The 19,925-nt window shown below is 31.6% G+C and overlaps 2 protein-coding genes across 2 annotated transcripts in view; both read left to right on the forward strand.

Annotated features, from left to right (window-relative positions):
* Window positions 1-19,925, forward strand: part of LOC122271576 (serine--tRNA ligase, mitochondrial-like) — a 584,968-nt gene that overhangs the window by 444,640 nt on the left and 120,403 nt on the right. The gene's annotated exons all lie outside the window — the stretch shown is intronic.
* LOC139426239 (piggyBac transposable element-derived protein 4-like) lies at window positions 134-6,196 on the forward strand. Its single transcript, XM_071184306.1, has 2 exons — window positions 134-1,757; window positions 5,860-6,196. Exon 1 carries the CDS (start codon window positions 165-167, stop codon window positions 1,206-1,208), a length of 1,044 nt encoding a protein of 347 aa, XP_071040407.1. The 5' UTR covers window positions 134-164; the 3' UTR covers window positions 1,209-1,757; window positions 5,860-6,196.

A 19,925-nucleotide genomic window follows, 5' to 3' on the forward strand; every position in this document is an offset into this window, starting at 1 on the left:
GGTGTCAATATGACACGTCAACAGTTTCGTTTCGTCTATTGAAAAAGTTTGTTCGTTTTTACTTTTGTTAGTCAACAAATTCAGTGTAACATTTTTTGGAACGCTGCCAAATCAATTTTGACCTCGATCGCGCAGATATACTTCGGATTTTGTTCGCGAAAGTAATGTGTCTTGTCGTTTCTTGTCCAGAAATTCTGATTCCGTTTTTCATCATCTCTTTTGTTTTTTTATCAAATACATTTTATAATGTCTCGCAAACGGGGACTGACTCACAACGAAATAACAGCGCTTCTCAGAGAATTATATGTGAATCTCAGAGAATTATCTATGAAAATTATAATTCTCAAATTAATGACATATTTATTTCCCGCGATGGCTCGCAGTGGAAACAATGCATTCCTGTAAATACAGTAGGCAGATTCTCCTGCCAAAATATTTTGAAGAAGACTAGCGGAGCAACAAGCTATGCAAAGAGAAACATTAACAGCGAGAGTGTTTTGAGTGCTAGGCTGCTTTTAGTTGACAAAACAATTTTGAATCATATCACGGAATTTACAGAAACAGAAGCTCGTAGAGTGCTTGAAAGTGATGATTGGTCTCTCTCAAGAGAAGAACTTATAGCATACATTTCCATTTTGTATGCTCGAGGAATCTCAGCAGTTAGAAATCTAGAACTACACTCATTATGGTCCTCCTCATGGGGCTTGAATTTTTGCAAAGAAACGATGCCTAGAGACAGATTTTGTGAAATTTCAAGATATCTACGATTTGATTTGAAATTGACACGCCGTGATAGATTGAAACAAGATAAATTTGCCATGATATCGGAAGTTTGGAATCGTTTTATCGAAAACTGTGTTACGTGCTACAAACCAGGTCAGAATATAACGATAGATGAACAATTGTTTCCTAGTAAAACTCGATGCCCTTTTACTCAATTTATAACATTAAAACCTGACAAATATGGGCAAAAATTCTGGCTTGCTGCTGACGTGGAAACTAAATATGTTCTAAATGCATTTCCTTACTTGGGAAAGAATGAAGAACGAGATAAAAATCAGAGACTATCTGAATATGTAGTTTTGAAACTTATTGAATCCTTCCAAAATGTGGGACGAAATGTGACTGTTGACAACTTTTTTACGTCTCTGGAATTAGCCAAGAAGCTAAAGGAAAAACGAACTAGTTTAGTTGGTACGATGAATTAAGCCAGACGCAAGATTCCAGATTGTATAAAAACTGGAAGAGAAGAGTTATATTCAACAAAAATATTAAAAAATGAAGAATCTGGAACAACACTTACTGCTTATCAGTGTAAGAAGAAAAAAAATGTGATTGCACTGAGTTCCATGCATGCCAGCATTGATATTGCAAATAATTCAAAGAAAACTCCAGAAACCATAAAATTTTATAACGAAACAAAATTTGGCGTAGATATAGTAGATCAGATGTGCAGGCAATATTCAGTCACAGCGGGGTCAAGGAGATGGCCTGTCCATACTTTTTATCGGGACTTCGCGGCAATAAATGCCTGGATTATTTTCAAATGTGTAACAGGGAAGAAATTATCGAGACGCAGTTTTATTCAAAGTTTAGCTGAAGAATTAAGAGTACATTGCAATAAAAAGCCCATTAAAGAAAGCGAAATATTGAAAAAGAATGCGAAGGTGTAATTCCTCCCAAGCGTAAAAAGTGTGAAATAAAAAAAATTCAATGGTAATGTTACGAACAAAATATGTTCCTCTTGTTATAGGATGGTATTTGTAATTTATTTATACCCCCCCCTTCCATAATCGGGTATACGGGGAAATCGAGAGCTTGTCGTCGCGACGAATCCCCCCCCCAGCGAGGGAAACTCAGACAAGCCCTGTTGAGGTTTGAGTTCGAGATTAGTTAGATAGTTTGAGTTTCCTGTGCTGGCAACATCTTATTGTTTTTATATTCCTTTTATGTAAATAAAAGTTAAGTTTTCAGTTTGTTCTACGTGACTTTCAGTCTGATTTGCTCTCAACAAAATCCAACATTTGGTGCCGAAATAACTCGGTAAGTCATACTGAACCTTTTATAATTACTTTCGTCAAAAATCTGAATTGGAATGGCTACCGGTAGTGAAAAACTTGTAATATTTAAACGCAAACGAACAACGCTACGTACCGCCATTACGAAACTAACGACGAAATTGAACGATGCTGCTAGTACACAAACTGAAAAGGAATACAACATTGAACGTTTACAAGATAAAATTAAAGAATTAACCTTGGCAGACGATGAAATACATAATTTTTTAAATGATGAAGAATATCAGGAAGACATAATAGAATGCGAAAGATACACAGAATATGCTCATTTGGCGTTATTTAATTTCAAAAGAACAGCGAATCGGAACACGAATTCAATTTCTGAAACATCGCCAACAGCTGCCAATATACAGTGATACACAAAAGTCAGCATACACCTTTCAAAATTAACAGAAACTTATTTATTTCAAATATTTACCTAAGAAATAATTTCAATTTAGCTTAAATTGATTAGAAATAAAAAATTGATGAGCAAAAACAGCAGTTTTTTTATCATTTGACATAAAATAATATAAAATATTGGAGAATCAGTCATTTCGCAAGTCACGAAAGTGAACATACAGGAAATTCTACGTTTGAAATTTCCATATTTTAGTATTTAGTTGGTTCACCTTTTGAATTTAAAACAGCTCTCATACAATTAGGCATTGAATAGACCAGTTCTTCAGTTACAGTGCGGGGGATTTCTTGCCATTCTTCAAGCAATGCCTTTTTAAGATCGTCTGTGCTTTTAATTTGTCTTTTTCTAATACTTCTGTCCAGTTCATCCCATAAATTTTCGATAGGATTAAGGTCGGGGCCTTGAGGAGGGGAGCGCAGTTGTCTTGGAGTGTTGTACAACAGCCATTCCTGGACAACACCAGCTGTGTGCTTTGGATCCTGATCTTGTTGGAATATCCAGTCATTTCATATGCCTAATTTTCTCACTGATTACTTCAAATTGTTTTTCAATAAATTCAAATAAACAAAACGATCCATAGTGGTTTCTATAAAGACTAAATTACGAACATCTAAAGCTGGAAAACAGCCCCAAACCATCACTGAACCTCCGCCATGTTTTACTGTAGGAATCAGATTCTTCAATTCTAACTCTGTTCCGGGTTGTCGCCAAACTTTTTGCTTACCATCCCAGCCAAAAATGTTAAATTTAGATTCGTCTGTAAAAATAACTTTGCTCCAGTACTCGAAATTATCGTTTTCATGAAGATGCTCAAATGCTGATCTTTTGTCTCGATTGACTTTACTAATGAGAGGTTTTTTACGAGAAATTCTGCTATTATATTCTTCTTTTCTCAAGGCTCTTCTAACACATTCCGGATTTCCATCAGTTTCTTTAACCTTTTCAAGATGTTTGGCTATGTCTACTGCAGTAGTTTTCGGATTATTACGAATTGTTTGAATGATTTCTCTTTTATCTCTACCGTTCAATTTTGGTGTTCTACGAGTACGAGGCAAGTTTTCCGCAGTTTTTGTGAAATTATATTTCTTTATTATTCCTTGCACTGTAGCTCTACTTCTACCAATAATTTGACTTATTTGATTGAGTGATTTTGCCTCATTTTTCAATTTAATAACCAGTTCTCTGATTTTTAATGATGTTTCAGTTCTTTTAGTTGCCATTTTAAAATTAATGAAATAAATTTCATTCAAAAATCTCCTCTAAAGCTTATATAAAACCAGGCACAATTCTTACAAATATATTAAGAGAATAAAAAGATGGCCAATTACCTGCAAAAATCTATTTAAATCCAACTGTATGCTCACTTTTGTGAGTTTGGCATATTTTTAACTCAATCTAAAAATGATTATGATAATCTTAAAATGTTTGATGTCTATTAGACACATAATGATTCAAATGCATACTGGTAGCTATACGAATGAGAAAAAGAAATTTATTTGCATTTTATTTCAAAAAATGGGAAAATTTGCAAGTGTATGCTGACTTTCGTGTATCACTGTAAATAATTTTTCAGCTTCGCCTTCAAATGTTACAGTAAAGTTGCCTACAATAAAAATAAATACGTTTTACGGCGAAATTGAAGAATTCCATAGTTTTTGGGAGCGTTTTGAAAACTGTATCGACAAAAACGAAAGTTTATCGCTGATTGACAAGCATGCTTTTTTGCGGGGATATTTAGATGGAGAAGCAAAACGAATAGTTGATGAAATGACCGCAATTCCCACCAAGCCGCTCGTGGGGCGATAAATTTCCAAGTTATGCCATTTTGGGCATAATATTGCTGAGAGTGGTGAACTTGCATAAAGGACGAGATGGAAAAATAAGATCCTGTGAGCTGAGAGTTAATGGTCACAATATAACCCGTCCGGTAGTCGATCCCCCTCGAGGTCGACCAGGGTGGGGAGGATGTTGAGGCTTGAGTTCGAGATTAGTTAGATAGTTTGAGTTTCCTGTGCTGGCAACATCATATTGTTTTTATATTCCTTTTATGTAAATAAAAGTTAAATTTTCAGTTTGTTCTACGTGACTTTCAGTCTGATTTGCTCTCAACAAAATCCAACAAGCCCCCCGTAACACTTATTGAAACAAAAACATTAAAATTACATAGAATGGCAATAGAGCTAGTTAACAGCTTCAACATAATTCAATACATGTACAAAATTGAAAAGTTAGAAAATGGCATACAGGCCATGTAAAAATTTTAAAAGGTGCGTGAAAAAAAGGTTAAAATCTGAAAACTGGCGAGCAGGCCAATATGGTACTAGACCAAAAGACCCTTATATTCAATATAAATACCATTAAATTTTACAACAGTGGAGATTTGAAAATTTTCAAGGGGTGCCAGCCCAGGTCAAAAGACCCTCATAAAAAGGCAAATTATAAGTTTAAAAAGTAAGTAAAGTGGCAAAATGCCAATAAAAAAACCAGAAGCCTAAAGGCAAGAGACAATACATACACAGGATAGTTCATAGTGTCACAAATCAAAGACAAAGAGTTAATTTAGTCACAAAATTTCAAGTCCCAGGTGTTGGCAATCATTGCTCCAGGCGAGCTCCAAGTTTCGATGACAATCCAGAAACGATGACAAGTCATACTATTTAGACATGTCACAAATCCAAATGGTTGTTAAAAACAGCAAAAGTTGATTTGTTAAAATAGATGATTTGTTAAGGCTGACGAAAAGGGTAAAAGATAAAATTGTAGAGCTGATTAAAAAAAATTTTAAGACTCATGTTGGAAGACCGAGTGGTCCTGGAAGTATGAAGATCAAAGCCCAAGAGGTAGATGTATAGGATCTAATTAATGGGACAAGTCCAGTACATCGTCGAGTGTGTCTTCGATAATATTGATGATGATGTTTCTGCAGGTGATGTCCGAAAAAATTTGGTGTTCCGTCTTATTTTTAAATATTACGTCACGACGTGTTTCGAATTTTTGGCTCTGGAAGATAAGGTGTTGAATATCTTGTACTTATTCACAGTAGATGCATTTTGGTGAGTCTCTAAAAAATCTGGCTTGGTGAACACCAGACACCGTGAGCAGTTAAAAATTGATTGTAATAAAAATTTTCCCTGCAGTCTGGTTGTCTTGGGATCTTTATAAAATTTATAGGTTTGCCTTCCTTTTATACTGTCAGACCACTCCAACCAGCCATTATATAACTGTGTAATATTGATTTGATCTGTGTGGGGCCAGCCAGGTGGTATATTCCACGAGGTCGAGATTGATGGCTTCTTTCGCTAGTTGATCTGCCTCCTCATTGCCGGCATGCCCCACATGTGCTTTGATCCAATTGAGAGTATTGTTATGTGTAAGTAATAGGATGGTATGTGGAAAATGCACAAAGAACATAACTTATCAGAGTATAGACTGCGATTAAGTAAGTAGTTTACAAGATGTGTTATTTGTGGTATCAAGAAACAAAACTTGTATTTTATATAACTATCAGAACTATTTGTTGCCTTGTTATAAATAATCATGTTACTGTAATAATTTTTTTCAAATCGAGAATAATAATCTAAAAGGTAAATATGTTGGCATTATTAATCTTCTATATAAATATTATTACCAAATGAAAAGAGCATTTTATTAAAAAAATATTTAGTTGAGTTTCCACTGGTGTCAAAATGACACCGACAGGCATTCTAGGGGTAGAAGAATAGCCGGCGTTTTAGTGTTAAATTTAACAAACATAATAATTATGCCTAGAATAACTGTTAATCCATTGTATTCTTCGCAAATAAAAATAGTATATATTTTACATACAAAATAATGATAAGTGCAATTACTAAAAATGTCTCGTAGATAAAATGCTTGAGGTATTTTAAATTAATAAATATCATGCAGAATTTATGTTTACATAACTTATCAAAAAAATATTAAGTAAATATAATTTAAGAAATGAGCCTAAAATTTTTTACAAATTTAAAAATTTGTTTTTTTACAAATTTTTTAAAAAATATTTGCATTTAAAATATTAATAGATAATTACATAAAATTTAGAGTATTGATGTTATAAACATTAATATTTTAAGTCATTGAAGTATCAATATATGGATGTTTTAATTTGCAATCTTTTAATATAGGGTACTTTTGAAAAATTGAACTAATTTTGATGAGTAACTCATGAAAGATGGTTTAATAAAGTTTCTTACCATACATTTTTTTTCTTCATATCCTGCCTAAAATTTACATTTTTAAAATAAAAACTAATTGTTGTAAATTCATTATTAAACTATGTTTATTTTTATTTAAAAAAAAAAAACTAATATCTAAGTCACTAAACTACACTAATATTAATACAGGAAGGAAAAAAAAAATAATAATTATAAAATTTTAACGAATAGAGAAGAAGATTAATAAAGCAATTTTAAAAAAATTGTATTTCAACACAGAATTTTTTATCATAACACTAAAAATATAAATTTATGAAATTTGGACCAAACTGTACCTATTTATATTGAGAAATAGTTAATAATTTTTTTACTAAGTTAATAAAAAATAAAGATTAAGTAAATACTAAGATTTCGCACAAAACTACAAAAATTAATCACGAAATAACTATTAAAACAAAAGAAATTTAATTTTCTTGCAATATAGAGAATTTTATTTCTGTTGTACTTATAACTACATAATTTGATTTAATATTTTTAGTTCTTTCCATTTCATCCAGCTTCTTTTTTTAATTTTTAAGATAATACTACATACACTCATTCGCAATCGACTCGGCAGTAACTACAGAGGAAAATTGTGCTCAACATGAGCAAGTAGTGCTGTTTGTCATATTATGTTGCTATGAGGGTCAATAACATAACATACATATATTAGCAAACAGCCAATTTTTAGTTATAAATTTTCCTAATTAGGGATTTACTGTGTAAATGCATTCTTCGACTTTGTACAGGTTCATAAAAATGTTCTCTTAGTTATCATATGGTTATTTTAAAAATTCAAATCGTAATTTGATGTATAATTTTCAGGGAGGAAATAGGGAAAGTAGCCAGGACCATTGGAACAGCAGTCAGTATGCCGAATCTAAAAACTGCCAGTAAATCTATGTATAAAGAAAGGGCAAAGACACTTCGGCAGAAATCCAAATCAATGGTCAATGGGCAAAAACCATTGATAATCGAGACTTTCTCCTGGTTGATGACCAAATAACTGGCGAAAGAATTTTGGTTTGTACATTTTCTTTATGAATTTGCTATTAGACATAATTGAAATTATTAGAATTTAATAATTAGATATTTTCATAATTAGAATTGAAATTAGACAATTATAAAATACTTGATTAACTTATAAGACTTATTTTCATTTTGTTTACTTACACCACCAATTTAGTTATAACACCAATAAGTAAGCATTTAAAAGTGCTGATAAAACAACCTTAAGGTTGAAAAAATAAGGATTTCTCACTTCTCTTTTTCCATATAAAAAAAAATTATTGTGGTAAAAAAAACAGAAGCACTTAACTGAAAATAATTATTAGACTAGATCTCCAGTATGGAGATTAAAAATAATTACAATCCAAACCTTACAGTATCCTCTGCACAGCACTAGCAATGTGAATGTTTGGCTAATATGTGGTCAAACAGTAAGGTGAATTCAATATATGATAACAATAAACTTAAATAATGAGTTTCATCTTCAATCTTAAACTTTGCATGATAAATCGTTTTTCTTTTTTGACACACGTAAAAATTCAATCAAGAAGCTTAAGTGCTTCCTCAATTTACAATATGTTACAGAACTTTTAATTTAAAATGACACAGCTGTCAATTAAACTAGAACAAAACATTGATAACACAATGCACTAATTAGAGAAGAATTTTATAGATATGCTCAGGTTTATAACAATAAAGAAACTTTAAACCATTCATACTGAATAAGCCTTTAGCCCAGAATATTTCTTCTTTTATTACATCATGGCGAAAGAAAATTTCTTGGCATTTAACTTACTTTTCCCTGGCATTAATTTTCAAAATAAACAAAGAAATTTAAAAGAAAAAATAATCTTATTGCATAATTTATCTTAAAGACATAACAAAAATTGTATTTGATTTTCAGATATTTGGAACGAAAGAAAATTTGGAGGTTTTGTGCCAATCTAAAAAAATTTATTTGGATGGCACCAAAGCTCTTTTGCCAGCTTTACACTATTCATGGGTAATATATTCCCATTAGTCTATAGACTAATGGGAAACATACCTATTTACGTTTGTTTCAGCATGTCAGCAATATCGCTTGGAATAATGGTTATATTTTTAACCCAGAATGTGCCATGATGGATTTTGAAGCTGGCGCAATGAACGCTCTTCAGGAAGTCATCCCTTTGATTGTGATTAAAGGTTCTATTTCCACTTTTCACAGTCGATTTGGAGGAAGGTACGTAAAGATTGAGTCATCTTTCAATAACTTAAATTTCTTTATTAAAAACCAGGTTTATTCATGCTCAATTTAATTTATAACTTATGTAACAGCATTAATATTCTTTACAACAATAGCCATGTCAGAGACTAATACAAAATTTCAAATTTCTCTTCCATTTTTGTTAAAAATTTGTATATTTTGTGAAAATTTATAATTTTTATTTAACTTTCTGTAATCTACATTTTTTTTAAATGGAAAACGTTAAAAGAAGAAATTAAAACTGCTATTTCTAGCACTGTAAATAATTTAAATACTCAATAAAGCAGAACCAGAAATGCATCTATTTTTAAATTTGTTTTAATAGCCTATTCATTTCTTCAATGAAAAAAATACAAATACAAAACTGTCTATTTTTTTCTTCGTTTTTTATAAAATGATTATGGAAGTGTTGATTTTCGGTTGAATTATTGTGAAGTGTCGAGTTTTGATGATTTTTTTATGATGGTACTGATTTTTTTAGTAAATTTGTTGAAGATGCCGTTTTGGTTCACATAATTTTTGTGACGGTTCCTAAGAACAGTACCAAAATTGATCAGAATTAGTCCCTATATAAACACTAAAAATTCAAAGAAAAATTTTAAGTATTGAGAATAGTATCACTAACGCTCATTTTAATGTCAACGTTTTATTTCAGGTTCAAGCGTTTGGTCTGGTATCCGATTACAAAGACACAANCCAGAAATGCATCTATTTTTAAATTTGTTTTAATAGCCTATTCATTTCTTCAATGAAAAAAATACAAATACAAAACTGTCTATTTTTTTCTTCGTTTTTTATAAAATGATTATGGAAGTGTTGATTTTCGGTTGAATTATTGTGAAGTGTCGAGTTTTGATGATTTTTTTATGATGGTACTGATTTTTTTAGTAAATTTGTTGAAGATGCCGTTTTGGTTCACATAATTTTTGTGACGGTTCCTAAGAACAGTACCAAAATTGATCAGAATTAGTCCCTATATAAACACTAAAAATTCAAAGAAAAATTTTAAGTATTGAGAATAGTATCACTAACGCTCATTTTAATGTCAACGTTTTATTTCAGGTTCAAGCGTTTGGTCTGGTATCCGATTACAAAGATACAAGGCGGTGGATTCGGCTGTTATCAGCCCGTCCTCTTGTAGCTATCCACCAGATCGGGGATGCCTTCCTGACGATTACAAGAGATGCCCCAACAAGCCACCAAATCAACATTTTTACAGCATACATGAAAATGACATGGGTAGATGCTGGTGCTCAGTTTAGTCCGTAAGTCATGCAGCAAATTTTAGCAGTGATACAACTTCTTAACTATGTGTGCAATTCTATTTATTATTCCAGAAAGCAATATCAGTTACTTTACTTCTTAATTTTTATACAAATAATTTGTTGAATAATTTAAAACTTTAGATTAGATCCAAATACAGATTGAAGCAATATAGTTAAGGGGACAGTAGACGTTGAGATTTGATAAAATCATAAAAATTTTCAAATTTTTGATTTTTATTAAATATTTATTCTTATTTCATTACCTTTCAATTAAAAAAAAATTATTAATTTCTGATAATTTTTAACGGAGTTATTGACATTTTTCGAAAACGAAACTAGAACTTTCCAACCAATCACTTAGATTTGCTCTTTCCTCAAAACCGAAACTAGCTTTAGTGAAATTTAAACTTCTGTTTTTCTTTACTAAACTATGCAAGCTACAAACAAATTAATTAAAAATAAAATAAAATAAAGTCTATCATCTGGTGCACGAGTTTGTTTTCAAACAGTTTTCTTGTTTATCGTTTGTTTTTCTACGATTTTTCAGTTAGTTTCTTTATTAGTTACAAAAAAAACAGCTCTTTTCAGAGCTAATTTATCGTTATTTATTTCTGTTATTTAGAACTATTTCGTTGTTATTAAATTTGTTTTTATTTTACTACATTGTTTTATTTTCCTTGACATTATGCATAGCATAAACAGAAGGTGGATACTGTTTTAGACAAACAAGTTGATATTGAATTGGATGATGTTGCTAGTACATCGAATATTGATTATCAAAGCAAAACAACATCTGAAAAAAAAGTAATAACTGCTGAATACCATCGAAAGATGCCTCAAAATGTTGATGCTAGTGAGCCAACCTATGTGTTTATGAATACTANAAAGGAAAAGTGTCGAATTTTCAAAGCAAAACAACATCTGAAAAAAAAAGTAATAACTGCTGAATACCATCAAAAGATGCCTAAAAATGTTGATGCTAGTGAGCCAACCTATGTGTTTATGAATACTAATATGCAATTTGTTTGAAGATATTGAATGTGATGAATGCCACACAAAATCCCTAACAGTAGTGTCTCATAACACCTTTGGATATTCCACAAAACTAGAACTATGTTGCAAAAACTGCAAAAAACTATTTGGAAAAACTTTTTCCAGTTCTCGTATGGAGGAATCAAAAAGCTTCGAAATCAATAAAAAGCTTGTAGAGGAATTTTTGCACATTGGAAAATGGCATGCTGCCCTTGAAATATTTTCAATGGTGATGGGAATTCATTCAATGGACAAAAAAACTTTCAACAATTGCCTGAATAAAATTTCAGAAGAAAAACAACTTGTAAAAAAAGATATTTAACGATTGCTAAAAAAATAGTACGACAGAAGAATCCAGACATATGTGATGAAGATATTCTAGATGTTTGTGTCAGCTATGATGGTACATGGCAAAAAAGAGGCCACACCTCATTGTACGGAATTGGTACAGTCATTGATGTATTAACTGGCCTCATAATAGATTTTGAAATAATTTCTAGGTATTGCAGTGAATGCACAAATGCTAAAAGGGATCTAACAGAAGATAGCCCTGAATTTTTGATTTGGAAAGAAGGTCATAAAGACACTTGCCAGATAAACTACTGTGGCACTTCTGGAAATATGGAATTTGTTGCAGCTGAACGGATATGGATGAGCTCGGTGGAAGAAAATAACATGCGATATGTAAACATTGTATCTGATGGTGATTCGAAGACCTTTTTACATCTACAATCTCTCAAGCCTTATGGTCCTGATGTTGTAGTTTGTAAAGAAGTGTTTAAATCATGTCGCAAAGCGGTTATACAAAGGCCTGCGTAACAAGGTAAAGGAGTGGAGTATTAAAGGTGTTACGCTCGGTGGAAAAAAGACTGGCAGTTTGAAAGAAGATACAATAGTTAAACTCACAAACTATTATCGTAACGCAATAAAGAGTAACCTTTCTAGTGTTGACGACATGGAGATATTTTAAGCATTTGCTTCTCCCTCAATCAGAAATGGTTTTGTTTTTAATGGCTACCGAGGCCGGTACCCCCTGAAGACGTCGGCTTCGGTGGTCATATTTTAATTTTTATTTCATTCGTTTCTTGTATTGATACTTTTTTCTGAAATTTCTGCTGCTTCTTAGCGCGTTTTTTTCAAAGAAGTTTTATCCTTTTCGAATTTAATTATTTGTGTTTTCTTTCAGTATTTTGAATCCTATGTTTATGTTTCTAAATTTTATTACACATTTGGAACTATTTTGACAACAGTGACAATGTGCGGCCAAACAACCATGTTGAGGGCAAACAACCTTGTTTACCAAGACTTCCTCATTTAGTTGTATCAGATCAAAAACCTGCTATAAGCACTGCTCCTTATCATTATTCTTTAAGATCTAGACAAAAGTAATTGGTTCTCTTGACTTAGCTTTACCTGTCAAATTTTTACTGCCTCATTCTAAGGAGACTATGCTGGCATACTTTCTTCTGATTGAGTAGTTTTTTGTTGGAGAAAATACGATCGGTTTCTCCAGCTGAAGGGCTTTTGTAGTGTTTATTTTATGGTTAAGTTAATGTTCACTAGACCTAATCTTTAAATTATTATGTAATGTAAATTTTAAGTAATTGTACTTTCCTTTAAATTATTGTTCAATTTAAGTTTTAAATATTTATACCTTTTTCTAACTGTATCAGAATAGTATCATATTTTTGAGTTTTTTTCCACCTCAATTCAGTTTGGTATGTTGAACTTGTGATAATATCTTTTAAGTTGTATTTATGTATACTTACAAACTGTTTAAAAATTTAATATATAAATGTTTGGTTCGAGTAGGTAAACAGTCCACCACCCAAAATTTCAAGTGTACAATGTGTTACTATTACAACTAAATTTTTTCTAACATGATATATGTTATAAGATGTGATAAGCATGATGTGTTGATATGCATGCACATTTTCTTTTTCCTTTTGTATATATGTACATATGTTATTTGATGTACAGCATTCTGTTACTTAAATATAAAAAAAAAGTAGAATAAGCATATTAGGATTGTGTTTTGCTTTTGGTTGAATGAATGAAATGAACAAGTAGTTTTATGCAGCTTTCTACAGTTTTATGTAAACACCACACACACACACAAAAAAAAAGCTGAGATGTACATGTTTATTTTACGTAGGTTAAGTAACAGATATTCGTAAATATGGATTTGACGATTAATTTTTGAAAATTAATTTTGGTGATTTTATATTTTAATGTGATAATTTGCATGTGATATGATAATCGGGTTTGTATGTATATCCAAGAACTACACATTCATTTGTGTTTGATATTTTGTTACTATGTTCTGTTTTGTCAACAATACTGTCTTTTGTATTTTTGTTTTGGCAGGTTCAAGGGATGTTGTTGACTCCTCCGGCTGTCCTTTGCATTGGTTTAAGAGTTTTTGTCAATCTTTTTAAATTTTAATAAGTCAGGTATGTTTTTTTTCTTCTCTTCCTAAGGGGGATAGTGTGATGTTGTTACATCACATCTGCAGTATAATTCTACCTTTTAATTGTTTTTCTAGATTTTCATTCGTAAACCTTGCGCTTAGCCGCGATAGCCCTTCGAATTTAGTATTGATCGATTGATTTTTTATATCGATGTTTTCCCATCTAACTTTAACCGAGTTGTGCTTTGCTCTGGCCGGCGTGCCTCCTTGGCGTCAGTTGGGAGAATAATGATGAGATTGTATGTGAACGAGATCTCTTAGAAACATTTTTTAGCTCCTATGAGCTTACCTTGAGACGAAAAGAAAATGATCGATTCAGAATAAGAGAAAGAGATTAATGTAGACTTGGGTTAGAAGTCCATCAAGTGTTTATTTTGGGAATGTGATTTAACCCAAATGACGACTGCACTACTCAGTGATTAGATACGTGGTAGCGATCGCCAAACTTTGGCGAGTTTTCTCGGATTGATGAAAGAAGACGTTTCAATGGAGTCAACAATATTCATGGAACCATGAAAATCGAAGAAATAAAGAAGTTTGATTTGTTTCAAAAGGTTGCGTCTGTTTCCTATTTCGTATCATCTTGAATTTCAGCTCCGATGACCAGAAGAACCTTCTTGTACGAAGGGTCAGGTAACCTTTGAACTCTTTCCTCCTTTATTTAAAATGTATATGCGATCACCCTAGTACAAATTTCAAGTAATGACAATTTCTAAAATGGCTAGATTACTAATTCTATAACAACACTATAGGTGGCACTCCAGATTAAGCCGTAGAGGAGTGCCATCAAATCTAAATGTCTAAATATGCATAGATATGATTAAAAAAATTGACCATGAAAATGATGCTGAAAAAATAATGTTGCTGTGTGGGGCACAGAACCCACCGGAACAGAAAAAAAAATACAAGTATTCGAATGAAAGACTAAATGCATTAAAGACAAGGATAAACCAAATGCCTTTAAAAGTCTATATGGACGCAGCTGCATACTATGTACTATTTTAAATAGTGTTTTTTATATCATATGTTTATGTTTCTAAATTTTATTTCCTGTTTCATACTCAATAAATTTTATATTTTCACTCTTGTAAATATTAGAATCCTAAATAGAAAGAATATTAACGTATTATCCCGTATAGAAAAACAATAACTCTTTTTCATTTATGCGCTGCTCTGAAGAACCACCTCTCACGTATGCGCGGAGCAAAAACTTTCTCAGTTTGAAAAGGAGGGGTCTAAAAAGTGTAGCATATTGCTTATCATAAGAATTTTCATCCTTTTGACATGTTTTTCTTGGAATGCTCTCGTTTTTCTTATCTTTGTGTGGTCACAACCCTCGTTTTAAGGCCTTAGATGACTCCCCTACTGCTTTCCTCTTTTACCTTTTATCCTATTTTTCAAGTTCCAGGAACACATTTCACTTAGAGGGGTACAAGGAGGGGTCGCTCTTGTGATTGAGATAGGTAAAACTGACAGCCAATTAAAGATGTTAGTGCAAAAACCACGTGGCATCGTCAACTAACTGAAGATAATTCGTCGGTGTTTAGTTAGATGCTTACTTTTCAGCATGGCGAAGAGAACAAAATTGTCGCTTTCATTTAAAATGGATGTAATAAAAAAATTCCGAAGAAAATTTTTTCACCTCGAAGAAAGCTTTGGCGGAGTCTTTTAATGTCCCAGAATCAACGTTAAGAGGGATTTTTAAAAAATCGAGAAGCGGTTTTAACAGCTAATCGAGAATGTGGTGTGCAATCGAAGAAAAGAAGCAGGATTCAAGGTGGGAAGTACGAAGAATTTGAAAAAGTTCTGTTGACATGGTTTAAAGAAGTTCGTGCTTCAAACATTCCCGTTAATGTTGAACTTTTGATAGAGAAAGCTGTAGAGTTGTCCAAGAGTTTTGATATGCAACACTTTTCAGCATCTCACGGATAGATTGAAAAATTTAAAAACAGACATGGTTTAGCAACTCGTGTCCTTTCTGGAGAAAGTGGAAGTGTCAATGAAGAAACTGTTCAACAGTGGAAAGAGCAATTGGCCACTTTAATAAAATGATACGAACTAAAAAACATCAATAATTGTGACGAAACAGGACTTTTTTTTAAAATGATGTCGGACAAAACTTTATCATTTAAAGGAGAATCATGTCATGATGGGAAGAAAAGTGAAGAAAGGTTAACTGTCTTATTATGTTGCAACGTTGATGGCTCAGAAAAATTCACACCATTAGTCACTGGAAGATCGAGCAAACCGCGATGTTTTAAGAAAGTTAAAAAGCTATGCGACTATAGTAGCAATAAAACGGCGTGGATGACATCGAACATTTTTTTGGATTTCCTTCATAAGTTTGATAGAAAAATGGAAAAAGAAAAACGAAAAGTTCTTTTATTCATGGATCAATGTCCTGCTCATCCACAAGACTTACCGAATTTCAATAACACGAAAGTAGTCTTCTTTCCTGCAAATTGCACTAGCAAAATTCAACCCTTGGATCTAAGCATCACCCGTTGTGTAAAAGTACACTATAGAAAAACTTTAACTCGTCGTCTTTTGGCTGCCATGGAAACAAAACTTCAGGCAAAAGACGAGCTAAAGCAAATCACTGTCCTTGATGCAATGCGCATGATGTGCTCATCATGGAGAAGCATCACAGACAAGTGTATTCACAACTGCTTTAAAAAAGCGGGATTTCTGCTTCCAGAAGAATCTGATGGTGAGGAGGTAGAGCCCGAAAATGAAAACAACATTAGTGATTGGAATACTGTGTATGGTGGAATGGGTAATTGTACTTTCAACGAATTCGTTGACGCAGATGAGCACTTAATTACGGCTCAAATACGAGATATTTGAGAAATTGCAGCTGAAATAAATGGTGGCGACAATGATGATGAGATAGACGACATTGATGAAGAATATACCGCAAAAGTTCCCCCAACTCACACAGCCGCTTTACAGGCACTAGAAACTCTGCGTGATTATTTTCAATTTCATTCTGGAAGTGATGGAACTTTTTCAAGTCTTGATGGACTTGAAAAGGCTTTTTTTGAAAACTCCCAAAAACAAACCTCGATTGTAAATTATTTTGTGAAAAATTCATAATTGGAATAAAAAATAAAATTTGGGTATGTAAGCATTTTAATTTTCTTTAACTTATTAATTTATAGTTAAATATATTATAATTTGAATCTCATCGTATTTAAATGTTCAGTCAAGTATACATAGTATTAATTCGAAACATAATGTTGTAAAATGTATTAATGTTCTATTAATAAGATCTTTATTATGGCTTTTCACTTATAGGCGCTTTTCCTGTGGCCCCTCGCATAAATGAGAGATCACTGAATATATATATATATATAATATAGCGTTGGTGGCCCATACGATTTTGTAATTAATAGCGCAATTGTACTATAATTTCAGGCAACTCCTTTTCATTTTTCCCATCAGATCAAAAATTGATTCTTGGGCACCCTTAATTTTCCCCGGTTATTTGTGTAATAAATAAAAATTAATTTTTCCAAGCTTTCTTTTAATTATTTTGAATTTGCGCTAAAGCCTCAAGTTATTTAATTATTTTGATTTTAGTCTTATATATCTAATATTAATATTTCAAATGTATTTAGAATTTTTTTTTTGTTGATCTTCGACAGTTAGTTTTTCCTTTAATGCTGTAGGTTATCCCATTTTACCGCTGCATTAATAATATGGTGTTTTTTTTTTAAACAGTCATTTTTAACAATTTTACTTAAAATTATAATTAATTTAACTTCAGCATGCCTTAAATTCAAGCAAAGAAGTTTATTTAGAATTGCTTAAGTAACTTTACGAATGATTTTGTATAATTATATCTGACTAACAGAAATGCAAAATCAATTTTCTTAAAATAAATGTCTCTAAACTGATTTTACTGTGCTTAAGAAGTCAATGACATATGCATAAGGTAATTATTGCTGAATCGCATCATTTAAATATTAAATCAAATTAAACTTTCAAATTTTATAAATGAATTTTGTTACTTTAAGAAAGTTTTTATGATAAAAGTTTCGAAAATTCATCCCTTTCAACAAAATAAAACTTAAATTTTTACCTATAAGACGATTCATCATTTCAACATGTAAATGTGTTATTATACAATGTGCTAAATAGAATTTCGTTTAGAAAAATAATGTATTAAAGTAGGCTGAAATATGAAAAATATACTATACATCAAATAGTTAATTGAGTTCGATTTCTTTGCTTGAAGTTGCAAATTTTCGTATTTTTTTGAACCCTAAAAGTTTAATTAATAAAAATTCTGCGTATTTTCGAAATGAATATCAATGTGTTTATTTTTTTAAAGTATAATTAAATCAGGCTAAAATATTTTATATGTTAATCAAGTAATATATAACTTCGAATATTATCTTTCAACTTTTGAATTAAAAGAGAAAAAAAAAGTTAACAAGCAATGCAAATATTTATTAAAAGAAAGAAAGAAACATGAAAAAAAAAAATTTAAACTAATTTTGCTTAAAATAGAGATGTTAAACATTTTCCAAAGATGCCTAGAAGTTCCTTTTTAAATATAACATGTTTGTAAATAAATAGATCCTCAATTGAAGAAATTTTTGTAGTGTTCCAATGAAGATAAAAATCCCCATATTTATACCTAACTCACTCTTTCCCTTCACCCGTTTTCCCTATTACAAAAGGCAAGATTATTTTCTTACCCCTCGATTGCCATACCTGCTCGACCCCACCCCTTTTTCCCATTTTAGGTGAAAAGGAGTTTAGAGCAAATGTAGGTGGAACCCCATTACTTTAATAGCAAAAAAAAAAAATAAATAAATAATTATTTACCTTACGCAACTCAACAAAATATTAGTACGGGAACATATTTGCAAGGATCTCTAAAGTATTATATTAAGTTTTAATAAATTCTGACGAATAGTTTTTTCCTTATTATTTTAAGTCTTACTTTTTTATAAATTGATTACAAGAAATCAATTTTAATTTTAGAAGTAAGAGAAAATTCATTAATTTGTTCTAAAATGAATGTTTCAAACAGAATTATTTTATTTCGTCTCAACTTTAGACTGATTCTAGATCTCGGAGTTCTATAGTTATTAAGGTTTATGTCATTAAACTATTTTTTAAAAGAAATTAAATAGAGACGCACAAAATTCTTATGCGGCTTTCACACTTATGCACAAGCGTTAATTTATAAAGAGCTTAATACTGGATTTGTATATGTATTTTACCAGGTTAATCCACAAAACACATCAAGTGTATTACACCGCATATGCGCGCGTAACGTACCAGGAAAAATGCAGGTCTAAGTATGATTATATCGGAATTTAAGTACTACAGTTAAAATTTGAACAATTCTGAGTATTTTGACACCTTATGCAAGCTTGTACAAGTTATGAGCGAAACTGTAGATGCTGTCAAAATCAAAACTCGGGTTTTGAAACCGAAACTACCGGCAGACGAATCTTGATAGTTTGCCCAGCTGGAAATCTATCAATAAAAATTTTTTTAAAACTTTCCTAAACTATTATTTTATGAGATCATTTTTTTAAAGAAACAACTCACACAAACAGGAAGCAACTACCCAACTCAATTCAAGCAAATTAGATTGCTTTGTAAACATTGCATCAAATATACACTTTTATTTTTCACGCTTGATTTTCCCACCTTTTTGTATATTTACAATATATATTTATATTGTTTATTTGTTACATATATTATTTACGTGGGGGTTGATGGATTGAATGTAGGGTTTAATGGCACAAAGTCCAAGGAAGGACATGCTGCGCCAAACAAACGGTTTTAAAATGAGGTAAATGTATAATACAAATTTTCTTCATAAAAAGTCACACGGAATTTATAAAACTAGGTACAACGTGACAGACGTATTCAAAAGTGAGTAAAAGTAGATAAAAAGGATAAAACAGTTATATACAGTATAAAAGACCAATCGCGCGTAGAAACGCAAAAATGTTAGGATAATGAGAGTCACCTAACAAATCCTGTAGAGTTAAAATAGAACTACCAAAAAAGGTTAGACGATGACGGTTAAAACATGGGCAGATGATTAAAATATGATGAATAGTGAGTAAAACTTTACAGGTGTTGCATTGGGGAGGAGGTTCCCCAAATAACAAATGTAAGTGTGTCAGCCGAGTGTGGCCGATTCGGAGACGATTTAACTTTACATCTGCATGCCGCAGACT

Source organism: Parasteatoda tepidariorum, chromosome 8, assembly GCF_043381705.1.
Source record: "Parasteatoda tepidariorum isolate YZ-2023 chromosome 8, CAS_Ptep_4.0, whole genome shotgun sequence".
Classification (NCBI taxonomy): Eukaryota; Metazoa; Arthropoda; class Arachnida; order Araneae; family Theridiidae; genus Parasteatoda; species Parasteatoda tepidariorum.

Bases quoted from the DNA above. Each gene is read 5' to 3' on its own strand.
- LOC139426239 (XM_071184306.1), top strand. From the start codon at position 165: ATGTGTCTTGTCGTTTCTTGTCCAGAAATTCTGATTCCGTTTTTCATC.